The sequence below is a fragment of the Miniopterus schreibersii genome, assembly GCF_964146895.1.
Source record: "Miniopterus schreibersii genome assembly, chromosome: 4".
Taxonomy (NCBI): Eukaryota; Metazoa; Chordata; class Mammalia; order Chiroptera; family Miniopteridae; genus Miniopterus; species Miniopterus schreibersii.
Window position 1 is genome coordinate 64925378 of NC_138105.1, and position 24119 is coordinate 64949496.

General features: G+C 52.4%; 1 protein-coding gene across 2 annotated transcripts in view; it reads right to left on the reverse strand.

Moving 5' to 3' along the window:
* Positions 1-2911: 2911 nt before the first annotated feature.
* The window catches only part of AP3D1 (adaptor related protein complex 3 subunit delta 1), a 38891-nt gene continuing 17683 nt past the window's right edge, over positions 2912-24119 (reverse strand). The window contains exons 6-32 of one of the 2 annotated variants that reach the window (XM_081136325.1): positions 23390-23519; positions 22503-22642; positions 22256-22329; positions 20611-20660; positions 18940-18989; positions 18086-18134; positions 17060-17205; positions 16824-16972; positions 16516-16746; positions 15843-16074; positions 15245-15390; positions 14668-14809; positions 13849-13920; positions 12975-13050; positions 12504-12700; positions 12074-12147; positions 11644-11818; positions 11265-11336; positions 10487-10597; positions 9416-9559; positions 9017-9064; positions 8445-8634; positions 8108-8196; positions 7682-7767; positions 6865-6986; positions 6678-6757; positions 2912-3110 (exon numbers count right to left, since the gene is read on the reverse strand). In XM_081136325.1, coding sequence (XP_080992451.1) covers positions 3015-3110; positions 6678-6757; positions 6865-6986; positions 7682-7767; positions 8108-8196; positions 8445-8634; positions 9017-9064; positions 9416-9559; positions 10487-10597; positions 11265-11336; positions 11644-11818; positions 12074-12147; positions 12504-12700; positions 12975-13050; positions 13849-13920; positions 14668-14809; positions 15245-15390; positions 15843-16074; positions 16516-16746; positions 16824-16972; positions 17060-17205; positions 18086-18134; positions 18940-18989; positions 20611-20660; positions 22256-22329; positions 22503-22642; positions 23390-23519 — 3171 coding nt within the window. In that variant the 3' untranslated portion in view covers positions 2912-3014. Of the gene's footprint in view, positions 3111-6677; positions 6758-6864; positions 6987-7681; positions 7768-8107; positions 8197-8444; positions 8635-9016; positions 9065-9415; positions 9560-10486; positions 10631-11264; positions 11337-11643; positions 11819-12073; positions 12148-12503; positions 12701-12974; positions 13051-13848; positions 13921-14667; positions 14810-15244; positions 15391-15842; positions 16075-16515; positions 16747-16823; positions 16973-17059; positions 17206-18085; positions 18135-18939; positions 18990-20610; positions 20661-22255; positions 22330-22502; positions 22643-23389; positions 23520-24119 lie in introns of both variants that reach the window. The other variant, XM_081136324.1, reaches the window with a different exon arrangement.

Genomic DNA, 24119 nt, shown 5'->3' on the forward strand with positions numbered 1-24119 from the left:
CAGTTTACCACAGACTCACCCACAAACTTTTGCAGCCCCAGTTGTGGGAGTTGGGTGGGGACAAGAAAAGAGGCAGGGCCTCATGAGTTCAGTTTTGGGGGTCTGTGCAACCCTGTCACATGCCCTGGCCCCTAGCAGGCACCCACCAGTTAGGGGGAGGCAAGGAGAGGAGAGGAAATACTGAGGCATCTGTTTCTCTGCAGCCTGCTATCACCAAGCTTCAAAGGTGTAGAGCCCCCATACCTGGCCAATCTGACCCTGGAAAATGCTTCTGAGTGCCTGACACAGCACTGATGGCCACCGGGCCCACTGGACCCACCCCAGCTGCAGCTTGGGGCCAGGATTCAGCTGGGCTGTCCCAGCCTGACCCTGTGGAGCAGGCTTGCTGCTCTCTGGGGTCCCTGCACACCTGCATCAGAGCCCAGGCAGGGCCAGGGCCAGGAGGAGGGGAAGGGGAATGGGAATGGGTTGTATATAGATGTTTGGCGGGATCAGGGCTATATAATAGCTGATTAAATGTCCCTGACATTTCTCATCATGGGGCAGTCCCTGTGGGGACAGGGAGAACCATGTGAGGCAATGGGTTGGGCCCGTGGGCAAGGCATATCTGGTCACAGGCAGAGGGTCCAGGGGTCCCCACACCAATTTGACTGTTATCTGCCACAGCGTACCTGGGCAGGCTCACCCAGAAATGAGCCTGGGAGTGAGATGGTTCTGATGACTCAAAGTGAGACTGCAGTCTGATGAATCAGGGCCAGCTTCAGTGGATCCTGAGGCTCAGATCACCAGGTCATGTGGGGCTGAACCCTACAGCACTGCTTCTGAAATCATTCCACATAGGTTCTGATCCGGGCTAGACAGCTGTCCCAACATGGGAAGGAGGATGGGAGATGCTGCCCTGAAGTACTTCTTGTGTCTGTCCATCTGGGTGTCGCTTCCCTGACATCCTCCTCCAGGTCCCTCTTGCTCTTGTGTGTATGTGTGTGTGTGTGGTGGTGGTGGGGGGTTTGAGTCACAGGACTGCTGAGGAACCCACATACCCTTGCATTGCTTCCTACTTAAGTTTCCCTGGTAGAATGCTAGCCACGTTTTCACCTGAGCTTTTATTTGGTAGGATTTAAACAGAACAGCATAAGAAAGACTCAGGTGATATTTGGGTAGACTGTCAAATAGTGGAGTCAAGGGATGTCAACCACAGGGGTGCATGCCAGGAGCAGGGCCTGGTCACTCTGTCACTGCTGTTTCTGTTGCCTTGGCCTTTGCCTTTTCCAGCTCAAGGGCCCTGCAGAGTTGGTGTGCTGCACAATGCACTTTTTCCTACTGAGAAGTGGGAAGAGCCTGCTGACGGTGGTAGAAGGCAGGGCTGCTGAGGCCTCTCTCCATTGGTGCTCTAAGTGGGGTTTAGTGTGGGGCTGGTTTGTGCCTCTGCTCCTTAACCTCCCACACTTCAGGATTCAGGTTGGGGTTGATTTGGGCTTTCTGTCCACTGACCCAGCCTGACCAGGTTTGCGTTATCCTTGTCCATGCAGTGTCAGGAAAGCCAGGGCAATGTGGTGAATTACCACCAGCGGGGCCTTCCTTCCAGCATCTGCTCCCGCCACTCACCCCCAATCACCCAGTACACCCTCTTACCACTGCGGTTTCTGGGAAAGAGAGGGTGATGGTGACTGTTGGACCCATTACTCTGAGCCCAGAGACCTGGATGACATGTGGGGATGAGATCACTTCCCGAGATGAGGGGTGCATAGGCAGATGGGGACAGGGCTTTCCAGCATGCTCCATGAGGGTGTCCCACAGCTCTTATCTGACCCTGAGCAGCTCAGGGATGTTCAGAGATGTCGGCTGTGTTCAACCCCCTGCCCCTGGGCTATGGTGTGATGCACACTGCAACTGGCAGGAGACCCAACAGGTAAACATCTGTTTTGCAAGTTTATTGAATCATCTTGACACAAAATCATGACAGCAGCGCGTGATATGTCTCCTTTACACGGGAATGTTGATAGCAAATTCTTATATAACACATCATACATTTTCAAGATTCTAGAATCACTGCACAGGATTCTGCAATAGATTACATGCTAAAGTGACAGTTTTCATCAAAAGGATAGTTAAAATGCCATTGAAGACCATCATCTCTGAGGAAAGTCTCACTGGGGTGGGCTGGAGTCCCCTTGCCCTGCCCATGAGGCACATTAAGGGACCCGGCCTCCCCAAGACGCATGTGCTTCACCATCTGGGCCATGGAACCCAGGACTGGGCCCTCCCGGCAGCTGCGGGCATGGTGGGAGGACAAACCCTGTGGCTCACCCCAAGCAACGTCAACTGAGACACATTCCACTGAAAAGGAAACAAAACAATGTCCAGTCCCTGCTCTGTTAAGGGTCCCAAATGAATCCCTACCCTCACTGCAGCCTCCTACCCCTGTGCCTTGGAGTCCACTGCCACTCTCTACCCGGCACACAAATACAGCAGTGGGACACAAAATGCAATGGACAACAAGCCTCCATGACCCTTTCTCCACCATGTGTCCTGGGGAGAGAGAACTGACCGTGGCTGTGAGGTATAAAGGGGAATGTCATTGTAGTGAGAAGCCAGTGCCCATTTTTCACATCCCAGGTGGGGACTTGGGGACTTGTGGGACTAGGTGACTTCACAGAAGCAGGACGTGCCTCCCTAACTTGTTTGCTGAACACCTATCCCCTGGGTCCACCAGGTCCTGGCTTGGACTGGTCACACTCACTCCTTGGGCAGCTCCTGTGGCCAGGTGCAGTTGGCCCTGGCTATAGGAGTTACTGAAGGTTTGGGGACTGCAATGGGGTTTCTCCCCAAAGAGAGTGGGAAGAGTCAAAGTAAAAAAGATGACAGGAGAAATCAATGAACATATGACCTCAATGTCTAACTGGTGATGACAGTGGACTTAACGCCGGGCTGAATGAATACATGCGACAGAGGAGAAACTAGCATTTGGAATCCGTCTCTCCTTCACGTCCTCTCTCTGGTGGCCTCAACAACAGTCAGCACTTGGCCAGTGTCACCTTCATTTCCTCCAGCAGGTTGCTGAGCAGTGTGGCATCACTGCACTTCCCATCTACCGATACAGACTTCTCACCCTGAAAAAAGGAAAACACCGCCCACTATGTTGAAAACTGCATGAAAATCCTGGCTCACAACTACATGTATTGTACTTTTGATTTTTCTAAATGCTGTCCTATGTGTGGGTGCTTTCAAAATCAGAACTAAGGCAGGACCCCAGGTAGATGGCACAAGCATATGCAACCACATCTCCCACAAGGGGCTGTGGAACCTGCACTGGGGTCTGCAGTGGTGGCTGGGGGCCCACGACTGGCATCAGAACCTGGAAGTGGCTGGGAAGAACTTGACAGAGTGGGGTGACCACTTTATGGCTAGGAACTTCAGGAGGAGCATCCAGAGTCTGGATGGTTCTGGGGAGAAGCTCAGGGAAAGTGACCTGAAAAACTGTTCATGAACTGAGGATCTGCCTGAAGCTCAGCACACGTGGCCCTCGCCCTGACGACCCAGCACACCAGACTGAGAACACAGAGCGCACCCAGTCCTGGCCTCACGCATGGGGCATGTGAGGCAGCTCTGTGCGATGGAGGACAAAGGCTGTGAAAACTGATGGACATTGGAACCAGGAGTCCTGCAGCTGGAGCCTATGCTTCAACATTCTCCCCAGGACTTCAATAAGGCCCAGTCTTGGCATATTAAAAATGTCTATAATACAGTCCTACATTACACAGCATACAAAGACCAGGGCATCTCAGCTTGCTGGGAAAGATAACTGATAATCACCCACACAAAGATGAAGCAGACGTCAGACTGATCTGACAAAGGTGGTGAAGCAGCTGTTACGAGAATCTCACAGAAGTAATCACAACACTCTTGAAACAGAGAAAACAGAACACCTCAGCAAAGAAATGGAAGATATAAAGAAAAACCCAATGGAAACTTTAGACCAAAAATGTGATAACCAAAATAAAAAATTCACTGGAAGGGTTCAACAGCAGAATGGACACAATAGGGGAAACAATGAATGTGACAGCAGATTACTAGAAATACTCCAGTCTGAGCAGACAGCACAAAGGGCTGGGGCAGGGTGGGGTGGGCAGAACTTAAGAGACTTGAAGAATGACAACATAAAGTCTGGGTTGAGGTCTTTGGGCTGCCAGAAGGAGAGGATAAAAAATGCAGTGCTGAAAGAGCAGTTAATAATAGCCAAAACTCCTCAAATTTTGCAAAAGTAATAAACGCAAAGATTCACCAAGTTCAGCACACTCCAAACAGATAAACCCAAAGAATTCAATGCTCCAAAACATCATACACTGCTGGAAACTGGAGACAGAAAAATCTGGAGAACAGCCAGAGAAAAAGTTGCACTCCCTATATAAAAAATAAGTAATGGTGCAGAGGAATGCAGACTTCTCATAAAAAACCATGGATTCCAAGTGGAAATAGCATGTTTTTAAAGTACAGCCATTCTCTGACTTACGATTTTTAGACTTTAAAATGATTTGAAAGTGATCTGTATTCAGTAGAAATCAAATGCCATATTTTGAATTTGGATCTTTTCCTGACTAGTGATATGCAGTACAACCTTGCTTGTGATGCTGGGCTCCTGTTGGCCCATGATCATGACAGTTAACACATGTGCTGTGTTGGTTGCAGCGTTTTCTGGATCTTGTGTTCTGCAAGCTTTTAAGGCAGGCTCGGTGAGTTCCGATGTTCTGTGGGTTAGGTGCATCAAATGCATTTTTTTTTTTAGAGAGAAAGAGAGGGAAGAGAGGAAAAGAGAGAGAGAGAAACATGGGTTTGTTGTTCCACTTATTTATGCATTCATTGGTTGATTTAAAAAATATATATTTTTACCGATTTTTTAGAGAGAGAAGGGAGGAGAGAAACATTGATGTGAGAGTAGAACATCAATCAGCTGCCAACAGTATGCCCCCTACTGGGGACTGAGCCCACAACTCGGGCATGTGGCCTGACCAGGAATCAAACCAACCACCTTTTGGAACATGGGATGACACCCAACCGAGCCTCAAGGGCCAGGCCCATTGGTTGATTTTTGTTGTTGTTAATCTTCACCCAAGGATATTTTTTCCATTAATTTTTTCTTTAAAGAGAGAGTGGGAAGGAGAGGGATAGAGAGAGAGAGAGGAAGAGTGAGAGACATTGATTGGGGCTGGGTATTGAACCTGCACCCCAGGTATGTGCCTTTGACTGGGAAGCCCTATCCTCTGAGCCACACTGGCCAGGGCTGGTTAATTCTTGTATGTGCTCTGACCACGGATCAAACCTGCAACCCTGGTGTGTTGGGATGACGCTCTAACCAACTGAGCTACCTGGCCAGGGCCCCCAAAAAATTTTTGACTTATGATGGGTTTTTCAGGATGTAACCCACTGTAAATTGAGGAGCACTGTACCAAGAGAAAAGACTAGCAAAGCCAGAATTGTATATGCAGCAAAAGTAGCCCTGAGGAATGGGGAAATAAAGAATAACCAGATGAAGGACAACTGAGAGAATCTGTAGCCAACAAACCTGTCCTTTTTAAAAGAATTGTTATTGTTAAAGTTCTTCAGACAAAAGGGACTGAGCCAGAAGAAGATGTGAGCATTAGGAATGAAAGAGCAAAAGAAATGGTAAACACATGGCCAAGCACAACAGACACTCTGCTTCCAAGTTTTCTGAAATCTGTCATGAACTGAAAATAGAAAGTGTAACGTGATGGCATCTTTGATGTCTGCAAGTGCAATGTGACAACTGCTCACAGAGGGAGGGTCAAGGGACCAATAGGGTGGTGAGGTGCCCATGTTCCACCCAAAGTTTTTACATTGATCTTTGAAAAGATCAATAGAATTGAGAGAGTTTGGATAAATTCAGGTCAGAGCTGTAAGTATGCAGTCCTCAAGTGTCACAGAAAAGCAACTGACTGACAACTGATCTCTCCATTCAGAAGTGTGCAGTCTTAATGTTCAGCGACGAGAAACTGTTATTTTATGATCTTTTCATTAAAAGTTTTACTAAAAACTAGTAAATAAATTTTATAAACTCTAGGATAACCAAGAAAAATGAGAGAAGACACAAACCCCTAACATCAGGAATGAAGAAAAGTTATCACTACTGACCGACCATTCAGACATTCCAAGAGCAAGAGAACCACAAATGATTCTGCCCACATCAATTAATTCAGTAACTTAGGTGAAACAAACTAATTCCTTGGAAACCACAAACTACCAACACTCACCTGAGGGGAAATACAGAAACTGAGGATCCTATGACTATTAAAAAAGAAAATGAACATGTAGGTAAAAACCTCCCAAAAAAGAAACCTCCAAGCCTGATGGTTTCCCTGGTGGATTTTGCAAAATGTGTAAGGAAGAAATACATGAATTACACACAATCTCTTCCAGGAAATGCAGGAGGGGAGAATAGCTCCCTACCTCATGCGATGAGGCCACAGGTGCCCTAATGCCCAAACCAGGCAGAAAATACAAGGCCAATCATCCTCGCAAACATGGGCTCCACAGACCTCAGCAGTCACAGACTGAACTCAGTCATGTGACACATAGGAAAATCTGCAGGGACTAGAGGGAGAAGACATGGCACGAGGGGCATGGTGGCAACGGTTGAAAAGGCTGCCTTCATGTGGGCTCACCTTCTTCACCAGGAGGCAGACATGGTGACCCTGGATGGATCGGCTGTACAGGGAAGCGCAGGAATCCACTCGCTCCACAACTGCAACAGAGCAAGTAGGTGAGACCCATGTGGCCCCAAAGGGAGCAGAGAAAGAACCATTTGTGAGCAAAGGCTGTGCTGCCTACCAATCCCATCAAATCCCTTACCAGAAAAATGGTGGTGAAAACAGATCTTTGTCAAAAGGTTCTGAAAGGACATATTAATGCCATCAACCTTGATTGAACTCATGCTCAGGTCCCCAGACTCCAGCAACTTGGCAAAGGCGTCACTGTGGAAAAGACATAGCACAGGGAGGCTGAAACCACGCAGGCTCCCCAGCATTAAGGCAAACAAAACCCCCAGCCCTGGGGGTGGAACCCCGCCTGTGTGCCAATGACTTGGGAGGTCTCCAAGGGTCTTATAAGATGTCATGGGCTAAATTGTGCCCCCCATTCCTATGTTGAAGCCCTGAACCCCAGGACCTCAGAATGTGACTATTGGGAGATGGGGGTCTTTAAAGGGGTGATTAAGGTAAAATGAGATCACTAGGGTGGGACCTCATCCAACATAACTGAGTCCTTACAAGGAAGATCAGGAGAGAGTGACAACCATGTGAAGACACAGAGAAGATGGAGTCTACACACCAAAGACAGAGGCCTCGGGAGAAACCAGCCCTGCCAGCACCGTGATCTCAGATTCCAGCCCCCAAGGCTAAGAGAGCCAATGTCTGCTGTTTGAGCTGATTGGCCTGTGTGTATGTTATGTGGCCTGAGTTGCTGACATGGCAGAGGAGCTGGATTTTCTGCACTACCTACAAGCTGGCTGCCCAACACTCCTGCCCTTTCACACCTTAGGCCAGAGAATTTTGTGAGATGACTGCACAAAAAAGAGCCCCACACAGCAGTAAAGTGGGGTGGGCTCATTGTGGCTGCCCTATGGGACTCGGGGTGAAGGCAGGAAGGGAATTCAGGCAGGCTCATGCACCTGTAGCACGGAGTCGTGATCAAGTATGAGGTGCAGCTGAAGTGCAACTTGAAGTCCAGCTTCTCGTGGGTGGAGCCCTCGTCGTTCTGTGGGAGCAGGGGTGCAGGGTGAGTGGGGAGGAGGGGCTGGGTGAGTGGGGCGTGGGGGCCGGCTAGGCCTGTGAGTTTGGGCACAGGGTGAGTGAGGTGTGGGGACTATGCCTAAGAGCTCTGGAGCAGGGGGATTAGGGGCTGGGCCTTGAGCTTGGAAAAAGGATGAGTGGGAAATGAGGCAGGGACTTCGAGCTCAGATGTATCCAGGTGACATGGGAGCAGCTTCCATTGGGAGGGCTTCACATACTCTCAGGACACCCGGCCCTGGGTTCTGGGTGCACTGGAGTGGTGTGGGGTTACTGCAGGCCCTTCCACTGCCTCAAGCCCCGCATACCTTAGCAATAAAGGACAGGGTCCCCTTGAGTTTCTGGGCCATGATGATACTCTGAATGGTGAACACAAACTGAGCTTCGTTGGAGATGCCTAGTGAGGGGGGGAGGGGAAAGAGTTGGATGGGGGAGGGGGGGAGGGGGAGAGAGAGAGGGAGAGAGAGAGAGAGAGGCAGGCTGGCCTGAGAAGCAGCACGAAAAAGGCCCAGGAGGGGCCCAGCCAGCCCCCCGAAAGCAGTTGAGTGGGCATCCCTAGGACTGAAGGAAGGAGGTGTGATAAGGAGCTCAAGCCTGAGAGAATGCCTGGCCTCCATTGAGCCTTGGATGTCTGCTGCTGCTCACCTGGGGGCAGCTGGAAAGGCACAGGGACGCCATCATGGACAGAGGAGCCCTCTGGCCGGTCCAGTTTGGTGTTGAGTGAGTCCAGTACGTTTAGCTCCATGCTCTTCAAGAAGCTGCTGCTCTGGTTCTCCAGTACAATGAACACAGTGACTTGGCTGTCCTTCTGCAGGCTACCCTGGACGTCGTATGTCTGCAAAGCAAGGCTGGGGTCAGTGCTTGTGGTGGGAGCCCATGGGACCCATTCTGGGCTGGTACAGGGGCCCAAGAGTACACAACACCCATTCTACAAATCAGAAAAGTGCGAAGGAATGCTTCCCAGTCCTCGCTGAAAACCTTGTCTCTGTTTTGTCTGCAGTCTTTAGGAGTTTGCTATCCCATCTGCCCCTGGCCTCACCCACAGTGAGCAGGCCTTGCTATCACACATGTGGCATGGGGTTCATTCTCTGGAGAGGCTGCCAATGGGGAACACACAATTGGAGCCACTCATGTCCCATGGTGCAGCTACCTCCCCCTCCCATACAAAGGGACCCCAAGCAGCCTGCTAGCGCCTCTGAAATGCCTGCATGGCTCACCATTTTAACGTAGGAATTCTCAGCCAGGAGGGAGTAGCTGGACATGGGCTGGAAACAAAGGAAAAATGATTCAACTTTGGGTCACCACAGCCTCAGAGTGTGCACTCACAAAACGTGGTCTGTTGGGAGCTGCCCAAGTGCTCTGGGTTGAAATACTGGGACTGAGATATTAGGGGGCAAGTAGCCCCGCCCCAGACAACACAAGTTTAAGCCCAGGGGATTCTGACACCAGCATGGTGAGAGACATGCCCTCTCCATCCCGATGCCCACAGTCAGGCCCCCGGGGCCACCAACCCACCGCTTGAGGACCCACTGCCTGCCACAGCTGGCTCCTAGACTGAACTTGGTCTCCCCTCATTGAGACCATGGTGAGCAGGAGGCAAGTAAAGTACCCCTCACCGGGAGAGGCTCATTGAGTGTGCCGTTCTCCAGGGGCTCTGCCCCCCCATCACTCGCAGGAAGCTTCTTCTTAGATTTCTTTTTCTCTTTGGGTCTCTCCTCCTTTTCCTTCTTATGCTTCTTCTTCTTATGCTTGGAAGGTTTCTGAAGCCAGAGGATAGGTCAGGGTCAACCCCAAACTTTTATGGCAATGCCCTCCCCTTATGTCCTGTGGCTGAAGATACAGGGAACAAGTGCACCCAGGTAAGGGTCACATATTGGGGTGGATGGGCCAGAAATCCCCCAGGGTCTACAGGGAACGGACGAGGCCCAGTATGGTTGAGGTAGGAACCTGGGAACTCAAATGCTGCCCACTTGGGTAAAAATATACAAGAGAAAAGAGCACGATGAGAATTCACACGATGGCCCAAGAAATAAGGAAAGTCCTCAGAACACACCCAAGAGATGAAAACCTATGTCCACACAGAAACCTGTCCACACATGTTCACAGCAACAGGATTCACAACAGCCAAGAAATGAAAACAACCCAGAAGTATTTCAGCAGATGATGGATAAACACAATGTAGGCCATTCACACACTGGAATATTACTCAGCCACGAAAAAGAGTGAAGCATTGACACAATGCTCAGTGAGAGAAGCCAAAGGTCACATAGTGTGTGATTCCACTTATGTCCAGAACAGACAAATCTAGAGACAGGAAACAGATCCATGGTTGAGGGGCTGGGCGGGGTGTAGTGACTACTGAAGGGACAGTTTTTTGGGGGAGGGGTGGGGGATGATGGAACCTTCTGGAATAAAACAGATGGTTGCATAACTCTGGGAATGTACTACCAACCACTATAGTGAACTGTTCATTTTAAAGAGTGAACTTTGTGGTATGAATTATAACTCAATAAAGCTGTCATGAAAACCAGAACCCCATAAGCACAGAGACAGGAGACAACCATCAGAAGGTTGACGACCCCCACGGGATGGATTTGGGCAGCAGGTAACCATCCTCCTCCCGACAGCCCTCAGTGTAGGTGCATGGTCTGTCCCAGCGCGTGCGCCGACCAGGTGGGAATCCTTACCTTCTCAGAGTCTTGCTCCTCCTCCTCCTCCTCCTCCTCTTGCTCCTGTCTCTTGGGTCCCTCGCGTTGTTCCTCAGAAGCAGTAATGACCGTGTTCACCCTTGGCTCTTCCTGCATAGAACCCGGTGGTGGTGGTGGAGGAGGCTTGGGAAGGCGGGGTGCAGGGGGTAGAGGGTAGCCGGGGCCTAGAACAGGGTGTTCTCCACCCCTGTGCCCTGGCCTGCCCTCGTGCTGGGACACCCTGTGAGTGATAAGCCCTGGGCCTCCTCCACCTGCCTCCTCTTGCACGCCAGATGTTTTGTCAGCATGTAGATATGTGGCAACCAGGAAGTGCAAGTGGCCAACAGATGGGCGAGGAGCCCTGGTCTAGGACCAACTGGCACTGACTGGGGTCACTGCACAAGACCCCAGAGCCACCGGGGATCATCTAGTTTCATAAAGTGACTGCTCATGTTGCTGTTGGACTCAGGGGGCACCAGGCTCTGTGTTGAGGGCCAGTTGTCCAACCACTGCCACACTGCTACAGTCACTGCCTAGATTAAGACGTGAGGCATGAAAACTGGCCCAGATCTGGTTGGCCTGTGTGTGAGGGTCCATCACTGGGGCCTGCACAGACAGGAAGGGCTGATGGGTGATGGAGGGGAAGGGCTGATGTGGGCAGTACCCAGAGGGGGTGTCCCTGTGCTCCTTGGAGAGGCAGTTCTGCCAAGGCCATGAAATGCACCCATCCAGTTGAGAACATTGCGAAGTTAGCACAGAGCATTTGTCAGGGTCTTACCGTGGATGGCACTGGGGCTGGGGTAGTAGCAGGTGGTGGTGTGGTGGACAGCCAGAAATCTAAGTCCTCGCTCTGAAACCACAGAAAGACAGGCCTTTGGCCATAGCAGCAGGATGGGCCCCAAGAAACCCTGGATGGAACCTGCGAGGCAACCCCCACCAGGCACAGGGCCATATGGATAAAACACATGCAATCGCAAAAAATGTCTGGGTGTTCCCTTAGAGAGGCTGACAAGAGTTCACTTTCCCCTTGATCACGACAGGCTATGACAAGTCTCAGTGCCACCAAAGGCTGGGGTGCCTGCCCTGTCTCCCATACTCTCGTCTGCCTGTACCCAAGGGAGGGAGGAAGGGTGATGAGATCCGAAGGAGGGCCTCACCTTCTGCTCTTTCTCCTTCCTTCTCTCCCGGTCTCTCTCTTTGTGCTTCTTCTCTTTCTTCCTGGGTTTCTTGCTTTTCTTTTCTATGTCAGGTGCATCCTCTTTCTCAGGGGACTTGGAGGTCTCAGCATTTCTATGTTTCTGGATGGGCAGTTTCTCGCTGTCGGCTAAGGGCCTGGGGGTGAGGTGGGGACAGGTCACAGGAAGAGCCCAGCCTGTCCTCCTGTACTTGACCCCTGCCATCAGACATACATGTGGCCTGTGACGAGGTCTGGAGGAAGATGAACCCTTTGCCACCCCTTCTGTCCACACACGTTATGTAAAAAACATAAAGCGTGGAGGGGAACAGCAAGGACAAAAAAACACCAGGAAAGCCTAGACCTGAGTCCAGCTCTGCAGGGCAGCTACCCAGCCCCAGCCCCACACTCACTTATCCAAGTCAATGTCCAGTGCTCTGTAGGGATCATTGGGGTCTTTGTCGTCCTCGTCACTGGGCAGAGCGTTCTGAGGAAAGAAAGACTCGATGTCCAATTCACCCAGCCCATTGGATCCTGAGCTTGAAACAAATGCCCAGGTCCACAGACATGTGCGTGTCTGATCAGTCCAAAAGGTTGCCAACACTTTCAGGCTATGGGAGACAGATTGGAAGTGTAGGGGAGGGAAGGGAGAAGAGATAACACACACATGTCCACTTGTAGCTCAACACTCCCTGGCCCACAGGCTTGGGCATAGAATAGCACTGGCTGTCAGCCTTCCCAGGGCACAGAACGTGGCAATGAGGAAGCACGCTTGAGTGTGGCTCCCTGACCAGCTGGGTCACATGGTGGTAGGAGGAAGCCTGTGTTGGGCTAAAAGCTGACCTCGGGCATCTCCTCAGTGATGATGTCCACCTGCTGAGCTGGGGCAATGTCCTCATCACTCTCTGTGTGCAGCGAACTATGGCGTCGTGGCTTGCCCTTCTTCTCCTTCCTCTTCTTCTTCCGCTTGTCCTTCTCAAGCCTCTGCCGGTGCCGCCTCTCCTCCTCCAGCTTCACATACTGCTCTGATGTGGGCAGCCCTGTAAGCATGAACACCGCACTCAACCCCATCCAACTCTGGTCCCACAGCCATGTGTGAGGAGCCTGGGGCTCAGGGGGAGAAGCATCCTGCACCCCATTTGCACTAACAGGTGAAGGGACATGCAGGCACACTGCCCCTTGAGCCATTAGACATGGGTGGGGGCTTTCTGAATGACAGTTGGGAACTGGGCTCAGGGTCTCCCGTCACCCTTGCCATCAGGGGGCTCCCTGTCCCTATGCCACCTGCAATCCCTAGACTGGGCAGGCACTTGCCTGGAACCTTCAGGGGCACTGAGAGGTCTATTTGCACCACGGGTATGTGCTCCACGCCTGGTGTATCCTGGTACCGCTGCAGAGGCAAACAGCAAAACATTGGGCAGGATGAATGGTGACACCTGAGGAACGATTCCTTGCCTGGGGAGATGGGTGCTGGCACCGACAACACGGGGAAACAAGGGGTCTTCCTGGGAGATTGTCTACAGTATGAACAAGTATAGATCGAGAAACAAAACTTCCATTAACTTTCCCCCTCATGAATCCCTTTTTTCCAAGTTAGAAAAGTTAACAGGGCTTGAAACCTCAGTGAGATGGCAGATATGACCCCAATGGCAGGACAAAAAAGGCAGATAACACAGGTACCCTCTTGCACTGCAGTTGGGGAAGGGTCTGTGGGTCCCTCAGGAGGTCAAGCAGAGTCATCAGGGAATCCAGCAATCCCAAGAAGGGAAGCACCTGAGTGCCCACCACATAGAGCCACATCTCCTGCGGGGAACCCAGTATGCCCGCCATTGGGGGTCCACTGGGTGAAGAGTACCAATGAAGGTAACCGGTGCCACCCCAGACCAAGATGTAGAATGTTCTTGCCAGGAGGAACATCCCCCCATTTACAATCCCCACCTGCTGAAAGGCTCCACCTCTGCAGCCTTTCTGCCTGTTGTTCAGAGTATCCTGAACTTGAGCACCATGTATGGGACTGGCTATCTCCCAGGTCCCAGTGTCTGGAAACCTCCTCTCAGTCCTACCACATGGATCTATGAAGACAGCCCATGCTGTCCTGCAGGTGATGGTCCCTGGTCCCCCCAAGAATGGACAAGGTCCCCACAGGGCTGGGGGGATGTCCCTGGAGGATGTTCCAGGCAGGCCTCACCTTTTGGGGGGATGGGGAACTTTTGATATAGAAGGGGTTGTTGGCCTGCTCCTGTTTCCGGGCTTCTCGACGCTGTGGGGACAAGATTCAAGGTCAGTGAACACGTGGAGTTCTAGGTGTGGGCCACTTCCATGCTGCAGGCCCCAGGGCTTATCAGTACTTTCAACTATGGGCCTTTGACCAACAGGGATACTGGGGTCAGCAGGGGGAAGTAGCAGGTGTGGGGACAGGCATCAGGTGGCAATAACCCCAGGAGGAGGGACTACCATCTCCGTTCAAGGACAGGGTCTCAGGTGAGGAAGGCCCGCAACTCCAGGGCACAGCTGAGATGGGAGCCAGGTCATACTGCCTAAAGGCTCAGCCTGGGGAGCCCAGGACAGTATATAAATGGGGTGCTGGAGGGGCTCCTGGAGTAAGGGGTGGTATCCCCAATTTCAGAAAGAGAGGAGCCAGACACGGTGGGGTAGGGAGCCAGGGAAATACAGCATCTCTGCACTTTCTTGGGCTGTATAAACCTTACATGTTGTTATAAAGTTCTGTACCCAGGAAGCTATGAACTGACAGAATTGTGCTGAGTGCACCTACAGGGTCCTGGGTGCCAGGTCAGACCCCCATGAGTCTCTATCTAGAGAGCTCTGAGGTCAAGAGATGCTCCTCCTCATTGCAACAAAACTCAACTCTGATGTCAAGGGTTGGCTCAGCACTCTGTAGAAGACAGTGGGACAGTGTAAATCCAGCAGGACCATGCACGGCTGCTACAAGCTTGGGGTTCAGAGTCTGCTTGGAGCAAGCCAAATGCCTTAGAGCCATGGCACTCACCCGGGCCAGCTCTTCCTCATCGGCCTTGGGTGGCTGCTGCTTGGCATGCCGCTGCTCCTCATCATGGAAGATGGCCTTGGGCATCTCATCCTCGGACTCACTGTCTGAGGGTGGCTCATTGATCCAGGCATCCAGGTCCAGGCTGCAAGGCACAGCAAGGTCACACATTGGCTCCAGCCTGTGTGCCAAACCTTGGAACACTTATGGCAGGGGTCACAGAGGATGAGGCAGAGTCCAAGGGAAACTGGAGCCTGGGCTACCCCTCATGGCCCTCCCCATATTCTGGGGGCCCCATGTAGCCTCATACTGCCCCTGAGGTTTGTGGGAAAGGGTTGCCAGCAGAACCACTTCCTGGGAGTGGTACCAAGGATGGGGACTACAGGGCCCCACAAGAACTGGTAAGCTCTGGTATGGCCTATGTAATGGGGGTCTGTCCAGCCCACGGGAGGCGCAGGTACAGGAGGCTCTTCCTCCTGCCTAGACTCAGGTCTAGGGTGCAGTGCTGCTCCCACCGCCCCTCTTGGGGCCACAAACCCTGCCCCTGGCTCCATGTCCTCTTACGAGCCACATGGCTCACCCTTCGGGGACTGGAACCTTCTTCTGGGCCTTGGGAGCCACTGGATTCAGCTCTCCAGCAAAGAGGGCGCTCACTTCTTCCGCCACTGGCACATCCTTGGCCTGAAGCTTCTGGATATGCTTGACCAGCTGCAAGACGCAGGACGCCTGTGGGAGCCATGGAAGAATCATGGATGAGTCAAGGAGCATGGGGCTCTGAAAGCCACCTGGCAATCACAGGGTATCACTCAGGCCATGCAAGAACCCAGCCTGGGGAAGGGACACTCGGCTGCTTTTGTCCAGAGCCCTGCTGAGGACACCTGCAAGGCTCCACAACAAGCCTTTGGCTGTGGAGAATTCCAACTAGAAAGGAAACAACCCTGGGTTCCCAGCTTCTTCAGCAGAGGTTAAGCGGGGAACAAAACAGGCCCATGAGTAAGCTGCATAGAAGGGCATGCCCAGATGCCCAGTGGAGTTCTAACTCAGGGTTCAAGAGTGCAGCCCACTGACCCGGATTCTGCTGACCACACACGCTTAAATCAGCTATCTGTCTACATGCTCCCCACTGCCCTTGCTGGGCTCCACCTGTCCCCTCAGAGGTGCCACCTGCTAGTGCATACCCGCTCCTGGACCTCCAGGTCTGCACTCTGCACAAACTGGGGCAGCCGCTCCACCATAAGCTGTGTGAGCTCCTGGGCTGCCTCCACATCTGAGTCTCTCTCCTTCTGCTGCAGGATTGATGCGTACAGCTTCACCACATTCTGCACATACACAGCCTGGATGTGGCCAGGCAGGGTGGTGACCTTGGGCCGCAGCATAGCCTCCAGGGTCTGGTGGGGCTCCTGCAGGTGCCTGAAGGCAGGGAGGCTGGGTGAGCAGAGAAGAGGGGCCGAGCATTCTGCTAAAGGGGTGGGCTACTCCCAACCCTGCCCAGCATCAGGGGTTGACCGAGAGGATTTAAAGGAAGAAATCATGGCAACAATGTGACAATCACAGAACAGCTAAAAGGAAAAGAGTTAAGAGAAAAAAGGACACCATTTACCAGCAAGAACTGGTGATGGATAACCTGTAATGGACAAGGACAGGAAGAACACCTGGGAAAAGACCCCATGCCTGTGGGGATGGTCACAGGGCTTACAGAGATGTTTTCCCAATGAGAAAGCAGCAGAGATGCCGCCTGCAAAATAGGCTTTGGTGTGGCAGATGCCATGAAGGGGACGGGTCTGCCGAGCATGTTCCCTCATCCTTTCCTCTCGTGAGCATAGGCCTGGGAGCCCCTTCTAGACCACTCACTCAGAGAACTCCCCGCAGATCCAGGCGGCGGCATAGAGCACCTCACAGATCCCATTGCGCTGGGTGCTACTGGCCACCAGGTGAGTGCTGTCGAGTAGCACAGACATCTGCGACACGGCAAACCTGCGGATGGCCTTCACTCGGATGGCCACATCTAGCATCTGAGCAGCGATGAGGTGGCCGTGGCGGGTGCCTTCCAGCCGGGTCAGCTCCACCAGGATGCTGATGTACCTGCAGGAGGGAGCTGTTGAGATGCACCCACCATGAGGCTGGTCCCTGTGTCCCCTGGGCTATGCATGGGGACGCACCACTCAAAGTTTGTGATGTGTTGGTAGTTGGATTGGCTACAGATGTCAATGATCTTTGTGAGCAGCTCGTCCCGGTAGGTCGTGCCCTCGGCCTTGTCCACGTGGGTCATCAGCTTTTTGACAATCTCCATCAGGTTTTTCTTGGACACCTGGGGAGGGGGTTGGGGACTGATGAGAGAGGGGCCGGGCGACGGAACACAGAGCAGTGATAGACATGATGTGGGAGAGGCACACACCATTCCATACAGGAGGTCGAGGGCCCGCAGCCGGATGGACTCATCCTTGTCGTCCAGACACTGCAGAACAAGGTCCTTGTGGGCCTGCACAGACTTGGGGTGCGTTCTCAGGATCTTGGACATGGCCAACAGCCCCAGGTACTTCACTGAGGAGACAGTGAGACACGGTTAAACCCGAAGACACTGCAAAAGGCTTCGAGGGCGACATAGAAAGAGAGGCCAAGTCTGCAGACAGGTGCCCTAAGAACCTTTCTTACTGCTGGCCCCAGAGTGTCCTGGACGATAAGGTGAACTCCAAGGGTACAGTGGAAGAGCCAAGACTTGGGATGGGGCAATGAGAAGAAAGGAAGGCCTCCCCATCTACTCAGCACTGTTACTTCTGCTGTCACCCAAAGTGGTTACTAACACTTTCTTAGTGTGGCAATTAACATGACACCCACCTTCCTGCTCAGCCCAAACCAGGAGAGTTGACAGAGAAGTTCCAGGCCTCATAGGCCCAGCGAGGATCTTACGCATACCAGGAGCCACTGTCCACCCGAGTGGCCCCCATACAAGGTCATCTAAATCAGGGATGGTAAATTGCAGCCACCAGGCCATGTCCAGGCCAAAGTCTGTTCTGTAAATGAAGTTGAACCGGCACACAGCCACGTCGGTTTTACTTAAATGTTGACTAAAGCTGGCTTTCAAGATACAAGAGCAGAGACAATGTGACTACAAAGCTAAAGACTTACTGGCTGGCCCTGCTCTAAACAAACAGATCTGAACTCAAAAAGAGCAGTCAACGTGCCAGGGCCTTAGAAGTCCTGGCCACCACAGTCAGGCACCAGACAGTATCATTGGCTGGAACCTCTCAACAACACATTTACAACAGAAAAGTGCTTGCAGGCACACAAGACCAGCAGGGTTGCTCTATGCCTGTCGGGAAAGACATGAAGGAGCAACGAGCTATCCTATTTAATTAATAACAAGAAAGTCTCATGCATCCCAGCGGGAACTCACACAGCTCTATGAAGGGGAGTGACTTACAGTTTTGGTCAGAGTCTTCTATTAATATCCTTAACTTCTGAACACAGAGCTGCAAACAGGGAGATGACACTGGTTACATCTCCTGAAGCAATGATGAATGCAGTGAACTCCAGCCTGCCCCAAGCCCCCATGAACCATGTGGCCTGTGTACACTATGGCCTCCATACTGCAGAACACCCAGTTAAGCTCAGGAGGGCTGTTTGCCAGCGCCACTGAGGACAGAAAGACAGGAGGTAACTGATGTAGATGCATGGGAAGCACCCACAGAAATATGCATGGGACACCCTGGTGCTTTTCACAGGAGCTCACGTGTGGGGACCTAAGACGATAGCATGGCAGTGCCTTCTGGGGAAAGGATGAGATCTGGGAATCTACTTACATGTTACTTATGTAATAAAAATAAATTCGAATCCACAAAACATGGAGTGACTATCGCAACGGTCCCCACGCCACTCAGGGAGCCCATGGGACTCTGGGCTCCAGAATGAATACAGCATTTACAGGGGTCACAGACAAAGAGGATGGAGACCCAGGATGGTGAAAGACCTCAGGACAGAGAACAAGACATAGGCATATGCTCAGGTGGCTGCAGGGAGAGCCAGGAGCTGCTAGAGAACTCAGAGCTGTACCAGGACAGTCAAGCAGATGAGGTATGGCTACTGGCTTGCTCCCTCAGGGCCATAGTGCAGGTGCAGAGCACTGGGCATGAATGATGGGGACATATGAGGGTAGGCCAGCATGTGTCAGATCACAGGGGCAGGAGACTTCCAGGGCGGGGACACTGGAAGGGAGGAGAGGCCCACATAGTGGCAGAGTCTCAGGACGCTGTGGCATGAGTCTGGCCCGGGACATACCTGGATGCTGGCACTGTGGTTAGGCATGCCGGAGGATAGGGAGATGAGAACTGAAAGAGACAACCTTGGGTTAGAAGCTTGGCAGGCAGATGTCCACTCAATATGCCCAGCGTGTGCCTAGTGGGAGTGACCCAAGACGGAAATACCACCACATTGGGAACTGCTTGGCCCAGTTGACGTTTGTGCAGGAAAGGATTAACACAGCAGCCTGATCACTCTCCCTGGGAAGGCAGGCTTACAAGTCTGTCAAGGCTGGCCCTCAGAAACAGAGTCCAAGAACTGAACTGATGGTGAGGGTGTGGGGAGGGCTCCCTATCCCCTGTCCCTAAACTTCACAAACACATGGTTTATACTGAGCACCTGCTCTTCTCCTGGAGTAAGGGATCTCACACGTGCAGGGCAGAGGCGCCTGTGTGACTAGCCCCGAGTGAGAACCCTGGGTGCTGGATTTCTGTCAAGAGTGATCAAAGATCTAAGGGTACCAGGTGTCTCTGTCCAGGGTAGTTCCATAGAGTTCAGGCCACATTGTCTTGCCCCGTACTCGGCACAATCACATGAGACCCGCTGCTTCTGCAATGTGCCAGTCCCTGGGCAGCCTCACCTAGGCCCACTGCCCTCCCTGCATCCCCAACTGCTCCACCTATCTCCAGGGCCATCTCTGATCCTATGCCCCAGTCCGCCCCACTCACTTTCCAAATGTACGTGACTACTCTCTGGGATCTGTAGTCACCACCTCCAGGCACCAGCCTGCTCCGCATGCCCACCCTTACTCTTCTTTACTGTCACCAACCCTCAAGGACACTCATGGCTCAGACCACACACCTACAGGCATGGAGCACAGATCCTGGGCCAGTTCCTGTGAATCCCTGAATTTAAAGTTGCCCATGGGTCCACAATGAGGGACTATGAGACTGCTTCCCAATAGCTTTGGGCAGAAACAAGCAGGCAGTGAGAAGCTGAGCCCCTTGAACCTCCAGCTCTCACTGCTAGTTTCTAAGATGCCCAGCAGCAGTGACACGTGGTTCAGACATTGAACCAGGAGACAGCCAGCCAAGCCTGGGAGTAACAACTTGAGTTCCCACAGATACAGCAGGGACAGGGGCTATAACTCCTCAATGGTGTGGACAACCATCAGCAGCGGTTCTGAGAGGCCTGGGCCAAGTCCTGACCCCAACAAATGGCCTCTTAGAAGACTTTCTGAGGAGCACCCATGATTGCGTTTCACAAGGTCTGTGTTGTGGATTCCTACACCTAAGTGCCTACGGGGAAATGATCTGCTTTAACACACTCAGAAAAAAACACGGGACCGTTGGCGGGAGTGATGGATGGGACAAGAACAGCAGGATTTGACACTGGAAGCCGGTGAGGGCAGTGGACTCTGGCTGTGACACTTTCCACAGGGCTGGGAGTGGCTGAGAGATGGAAGTAAACATCCAGCACTGAGAGCAAGTGGGAATTGGGTGGAAAAGGTTAGGAACCTGTGACTCCAAGTGACCGTACACCACACAGGCGAGGCCCGGGGATGGCCATCCTGGACAAGCCTGTTGCAGGCCCCACCACTAGGATGGGTACCCTCCTGTTCCTACCTGAGACCCCCTGGGGTAGGAGTGGGGGAGGGCCTCCTACTAACGGCAGCCATCTGTTTCAGAACCAGGTAACTGAGGTTCTTACCTGCGATGACGGTGTTCACACATTCGTAGAGAAGGGACATGGCAGATGTGCTGGAGAAGGAAAACAAACAGATGTAAGAACAGTGATATGCTGCTCTGTGAGATGCAAGAAAACCCAAGCGCACTGTGTCTGAAAAAATGTGGTCATGTTAGCAATGAATCCACGACACCTAAAGCCTGAACGTCACATTGGGGATAGCCTCACCCTTTGGCCCAATCACCCCATTCCCCCTGTTCCAAGGTGGGGCTAGGGTGGGAGTCTTGGCTCCTGTCCATGCTCCTGGCATCTGGTATTTCTGCCTGGTCAGTGAGGCCCAGAGGCTGTTCCCTCACCTGAGTCATCAGAATGCTCTGAAGGACAAGAACATACCATCCACTCACCACAGGTGACCTGAAACACTCCCTCCATAGCAGCCTATTCCCTTAACCTTCCAACTGTGCGACACCCATGAGGGAAAGCCAAATTCCCCACTTGCCCTGGCAGCCCAAAGACGATTCTACCAGCCCAGAATACCACTGCTTGGTTCTATCCAATGGGGGGGGGGGCTGAGGGCAGTCAGAAATGGTCACACACAGGAAGGCAGATCACAGAAGTCCATGACCCTAATACGACCCTCAAGATACCTAGGGAATGTGGGGAGCACAGCCCAGGCTGAAAACTAAACGTAGGGACCAAGTGCATCTACTCAGCTGATAGTCTCACAGATGATGCTCTCAAGCCCAATCACCCAAACCCCAAGGTATGGAGGCCACATGTATCAGAGGACAGGGGCCATCAAAGTCAGTCTACATCCCTAATCACACGACCAACAGCCCCTTGTTAATCTTCCCCAAAAACCCCAAGCCCAGACACCTGTTGTACCTAATTATGTTGTAACATTTGACTGGTTTATGAACCCGAAGCCTGAAGCCCAGGGGACAATGAAAACCTGGCTCCAGGCCTAGACCTCACATAGAGGAGCATATCACTCTGATGAGCATGAGGACCCTAACTACCACCGAATGAACCCCTGTGAGATCAGAGGGCTCCTCATCAATAAGGGGGGAGGGGCCTTCAGCAGGCTGGCCATTCTGTGTAAAGAGCCCCTGCTTGTGCAAAGCTCAAACCCAAATCCCTTGGGGCCCTTACCACTATCACTCCCGAGAAGACGGCCCCATGGCTCCAGTTCCTCCCGCTGCCCACGTCTGCCTCACCGAAGTACCCTGGGAGATCTACTGAGCCACCTGTCACTTGGCCCCCACGATTCAACTGCAGGCACCGTAAGTGGCATGGCAGCTTGTAGAACACTCCAGAATTAACAACATGATCATCTCAGGCCTTCACTGGGACGACCAAGGTCCAATGTGATTGAGGGGTTGAGTGAAAGCCTTACTTCCCTTTGTTCATGCTATTTCAAAAACTGAATGAAGGAAAGCCAGCTCAGCCTCTGTTCCAGGAGGGCTAGCAGGTGCTGAGGCATAGCTTTTCATCTATAGCAGTCACAATGCGTATTTGCTTCTCCATCCCGAGACTTTCCTTGGGCTCACACCTCCCACATGCTGGCAGCCTCCCAGGAAGCACAGGCCTGCCCACAGCAGGTGTGCCAAGGACAGGTGTATGTGTGTGTATATGTGTGTGGCACTGGGGACAGGCCCCCAAGGCTCACCTGTGGATCAGGTTGGTGAGAGGCTCGATCAGCTTCTTGCCCAACCTCGGCTCCAAGGGGGTCAGAGCACCAAACTAGGGGATGAGAGGCCTGGGTCACAGGCAGCAGGAGCAGGACAGGCACATCTGGGATTCCGCACAGTCATGCTGACCAACTCGAACCTCCATCCCCTTCCAGCACAGAGAGCTCCCAGGACATCCCCATGCCCTTTCCACACAATGGAAGAAGGAAAGTTGGGGACACTTGCCAGTTTGATGATTTTAATGAGGACCCAGTTGTTGGTAGAGGAGGTCATCAGCTTGAAGAACAGCGGGGCCAGGGAAAGGTAGTTTTTGGGGTTGCGCCTGGCCAGCTCACAGATCACGTTGACTGCTGCTGACTGGACCCCTGTGAGATCAGAGGGGTTGTGTGGTATGTGAGAACATGAGCCCCTTCCCAAGTTCCAACTCCCCCTCCCACCCTGTGGAAATATAATGAAGGCCATCTATACTGGCCAACTCCTCAATCAAGGAACAGCCAAAAAGAAACTGTTCTCAGATGTGAGCCTGGATCGTAAATAGCTGGCATTTTGGTCTCACACAGCTTGAGCGCAAGAGCATCTACCCTGAATGCCCTGTTTGCTTTGTTTTCTGTACTTTCTACAATCCTGTGCTGTGAAAGCCTGTGTTGTGGAGACTTCACCACTGGCTGCCCCCAGTGTGCATATAAGTCGTAATAAACTCATGTCTTTCTCAGCCAGTTCCGATATGCCAAGGTTGAGGGTTCAATCCCCAGTCAGGGCACATACAAGAAACAACCAATAAATGCATAAATAAGTGAAACAACAAAGCAATCTCTCTCTCTCTCTCTCTCAAATCAATTAAAAAAAAAAAAAGATTGACATCCCAGCAACACGAGCACATCCAGTGCCCCAATCTCAGTTTCTAAATACCACACCAATAAATGGAACTAGGGCTGCTTGGAGAAGTGGCGGATTCTAGGGCTGAACCTGCCTCTTGTGGTGCCAGAAAGTAAAGAGGTGCAAGGGAGGATGGGTTTGTCAACTTCTTCCTCACAACACCCTCCACAAGGTTCTAGATGCTGGTAAAGCGCTCCAGCCCAGCACGATCCCCATCTTATCTCAAATCAACAAACCAGGGTCAGGGTCTTCCAGCTTCTCTTTCAGACGGGGGAAGGCAGGGCGCAGTGACTCGGGGTACTTCAGAAACACCTTGTACATGATCAGCACGGCCTTCTTCCGGATGTATGGCTTGGTGTGTGACATCTGTGGGAGTAGAGGGCCATCAGGCTTCCCTCGGCACTGCATCCTGTGCACTTGCCCTGCACACCTACTCTGCTCACCTTCCAAACCCGTGTCTTACCTCCCTCTCCACACCTGCCCTGCTCACTTGTTGAGCACACCTTTGTGCTCACCTCCCACATCTCCTATCCAAGTCTCACCTTCCCACACCTGCATGCTCACCTCCCACTTTACCCTGCTCACCACTCCTATGCCTGCTCGTGTCTCACCTCCATTTCCCAAAGGAAAACCCTCTCTACAGATTCCAACCTTCAAGCCCCAAGCCCAGGGATCACAAAATAGTATGCCGGGTGGGATGGAAACCTGTCTCCCTGTATCCATGACCTTAGGCTTGCCTTCCAGAGGCAGAGACCCTCCTCCCTGAACTCACTAGGGCACACTAAGGGGGGGGGGGGAAGGGGAGAAGGTGAAAAGAAGTTCACACTAGAAAGAGAGCCTCTGCCCATCAATGTTGGCCTCAGATTATCCAGGTTGCTGAGGGGCACCACAGACTCCCCTTGCCTGGGCCTCAGTCCGCTCTGCGCCTCCACACTGCACAGCCCTGGAGCTCTGTCCTCCTGGGAC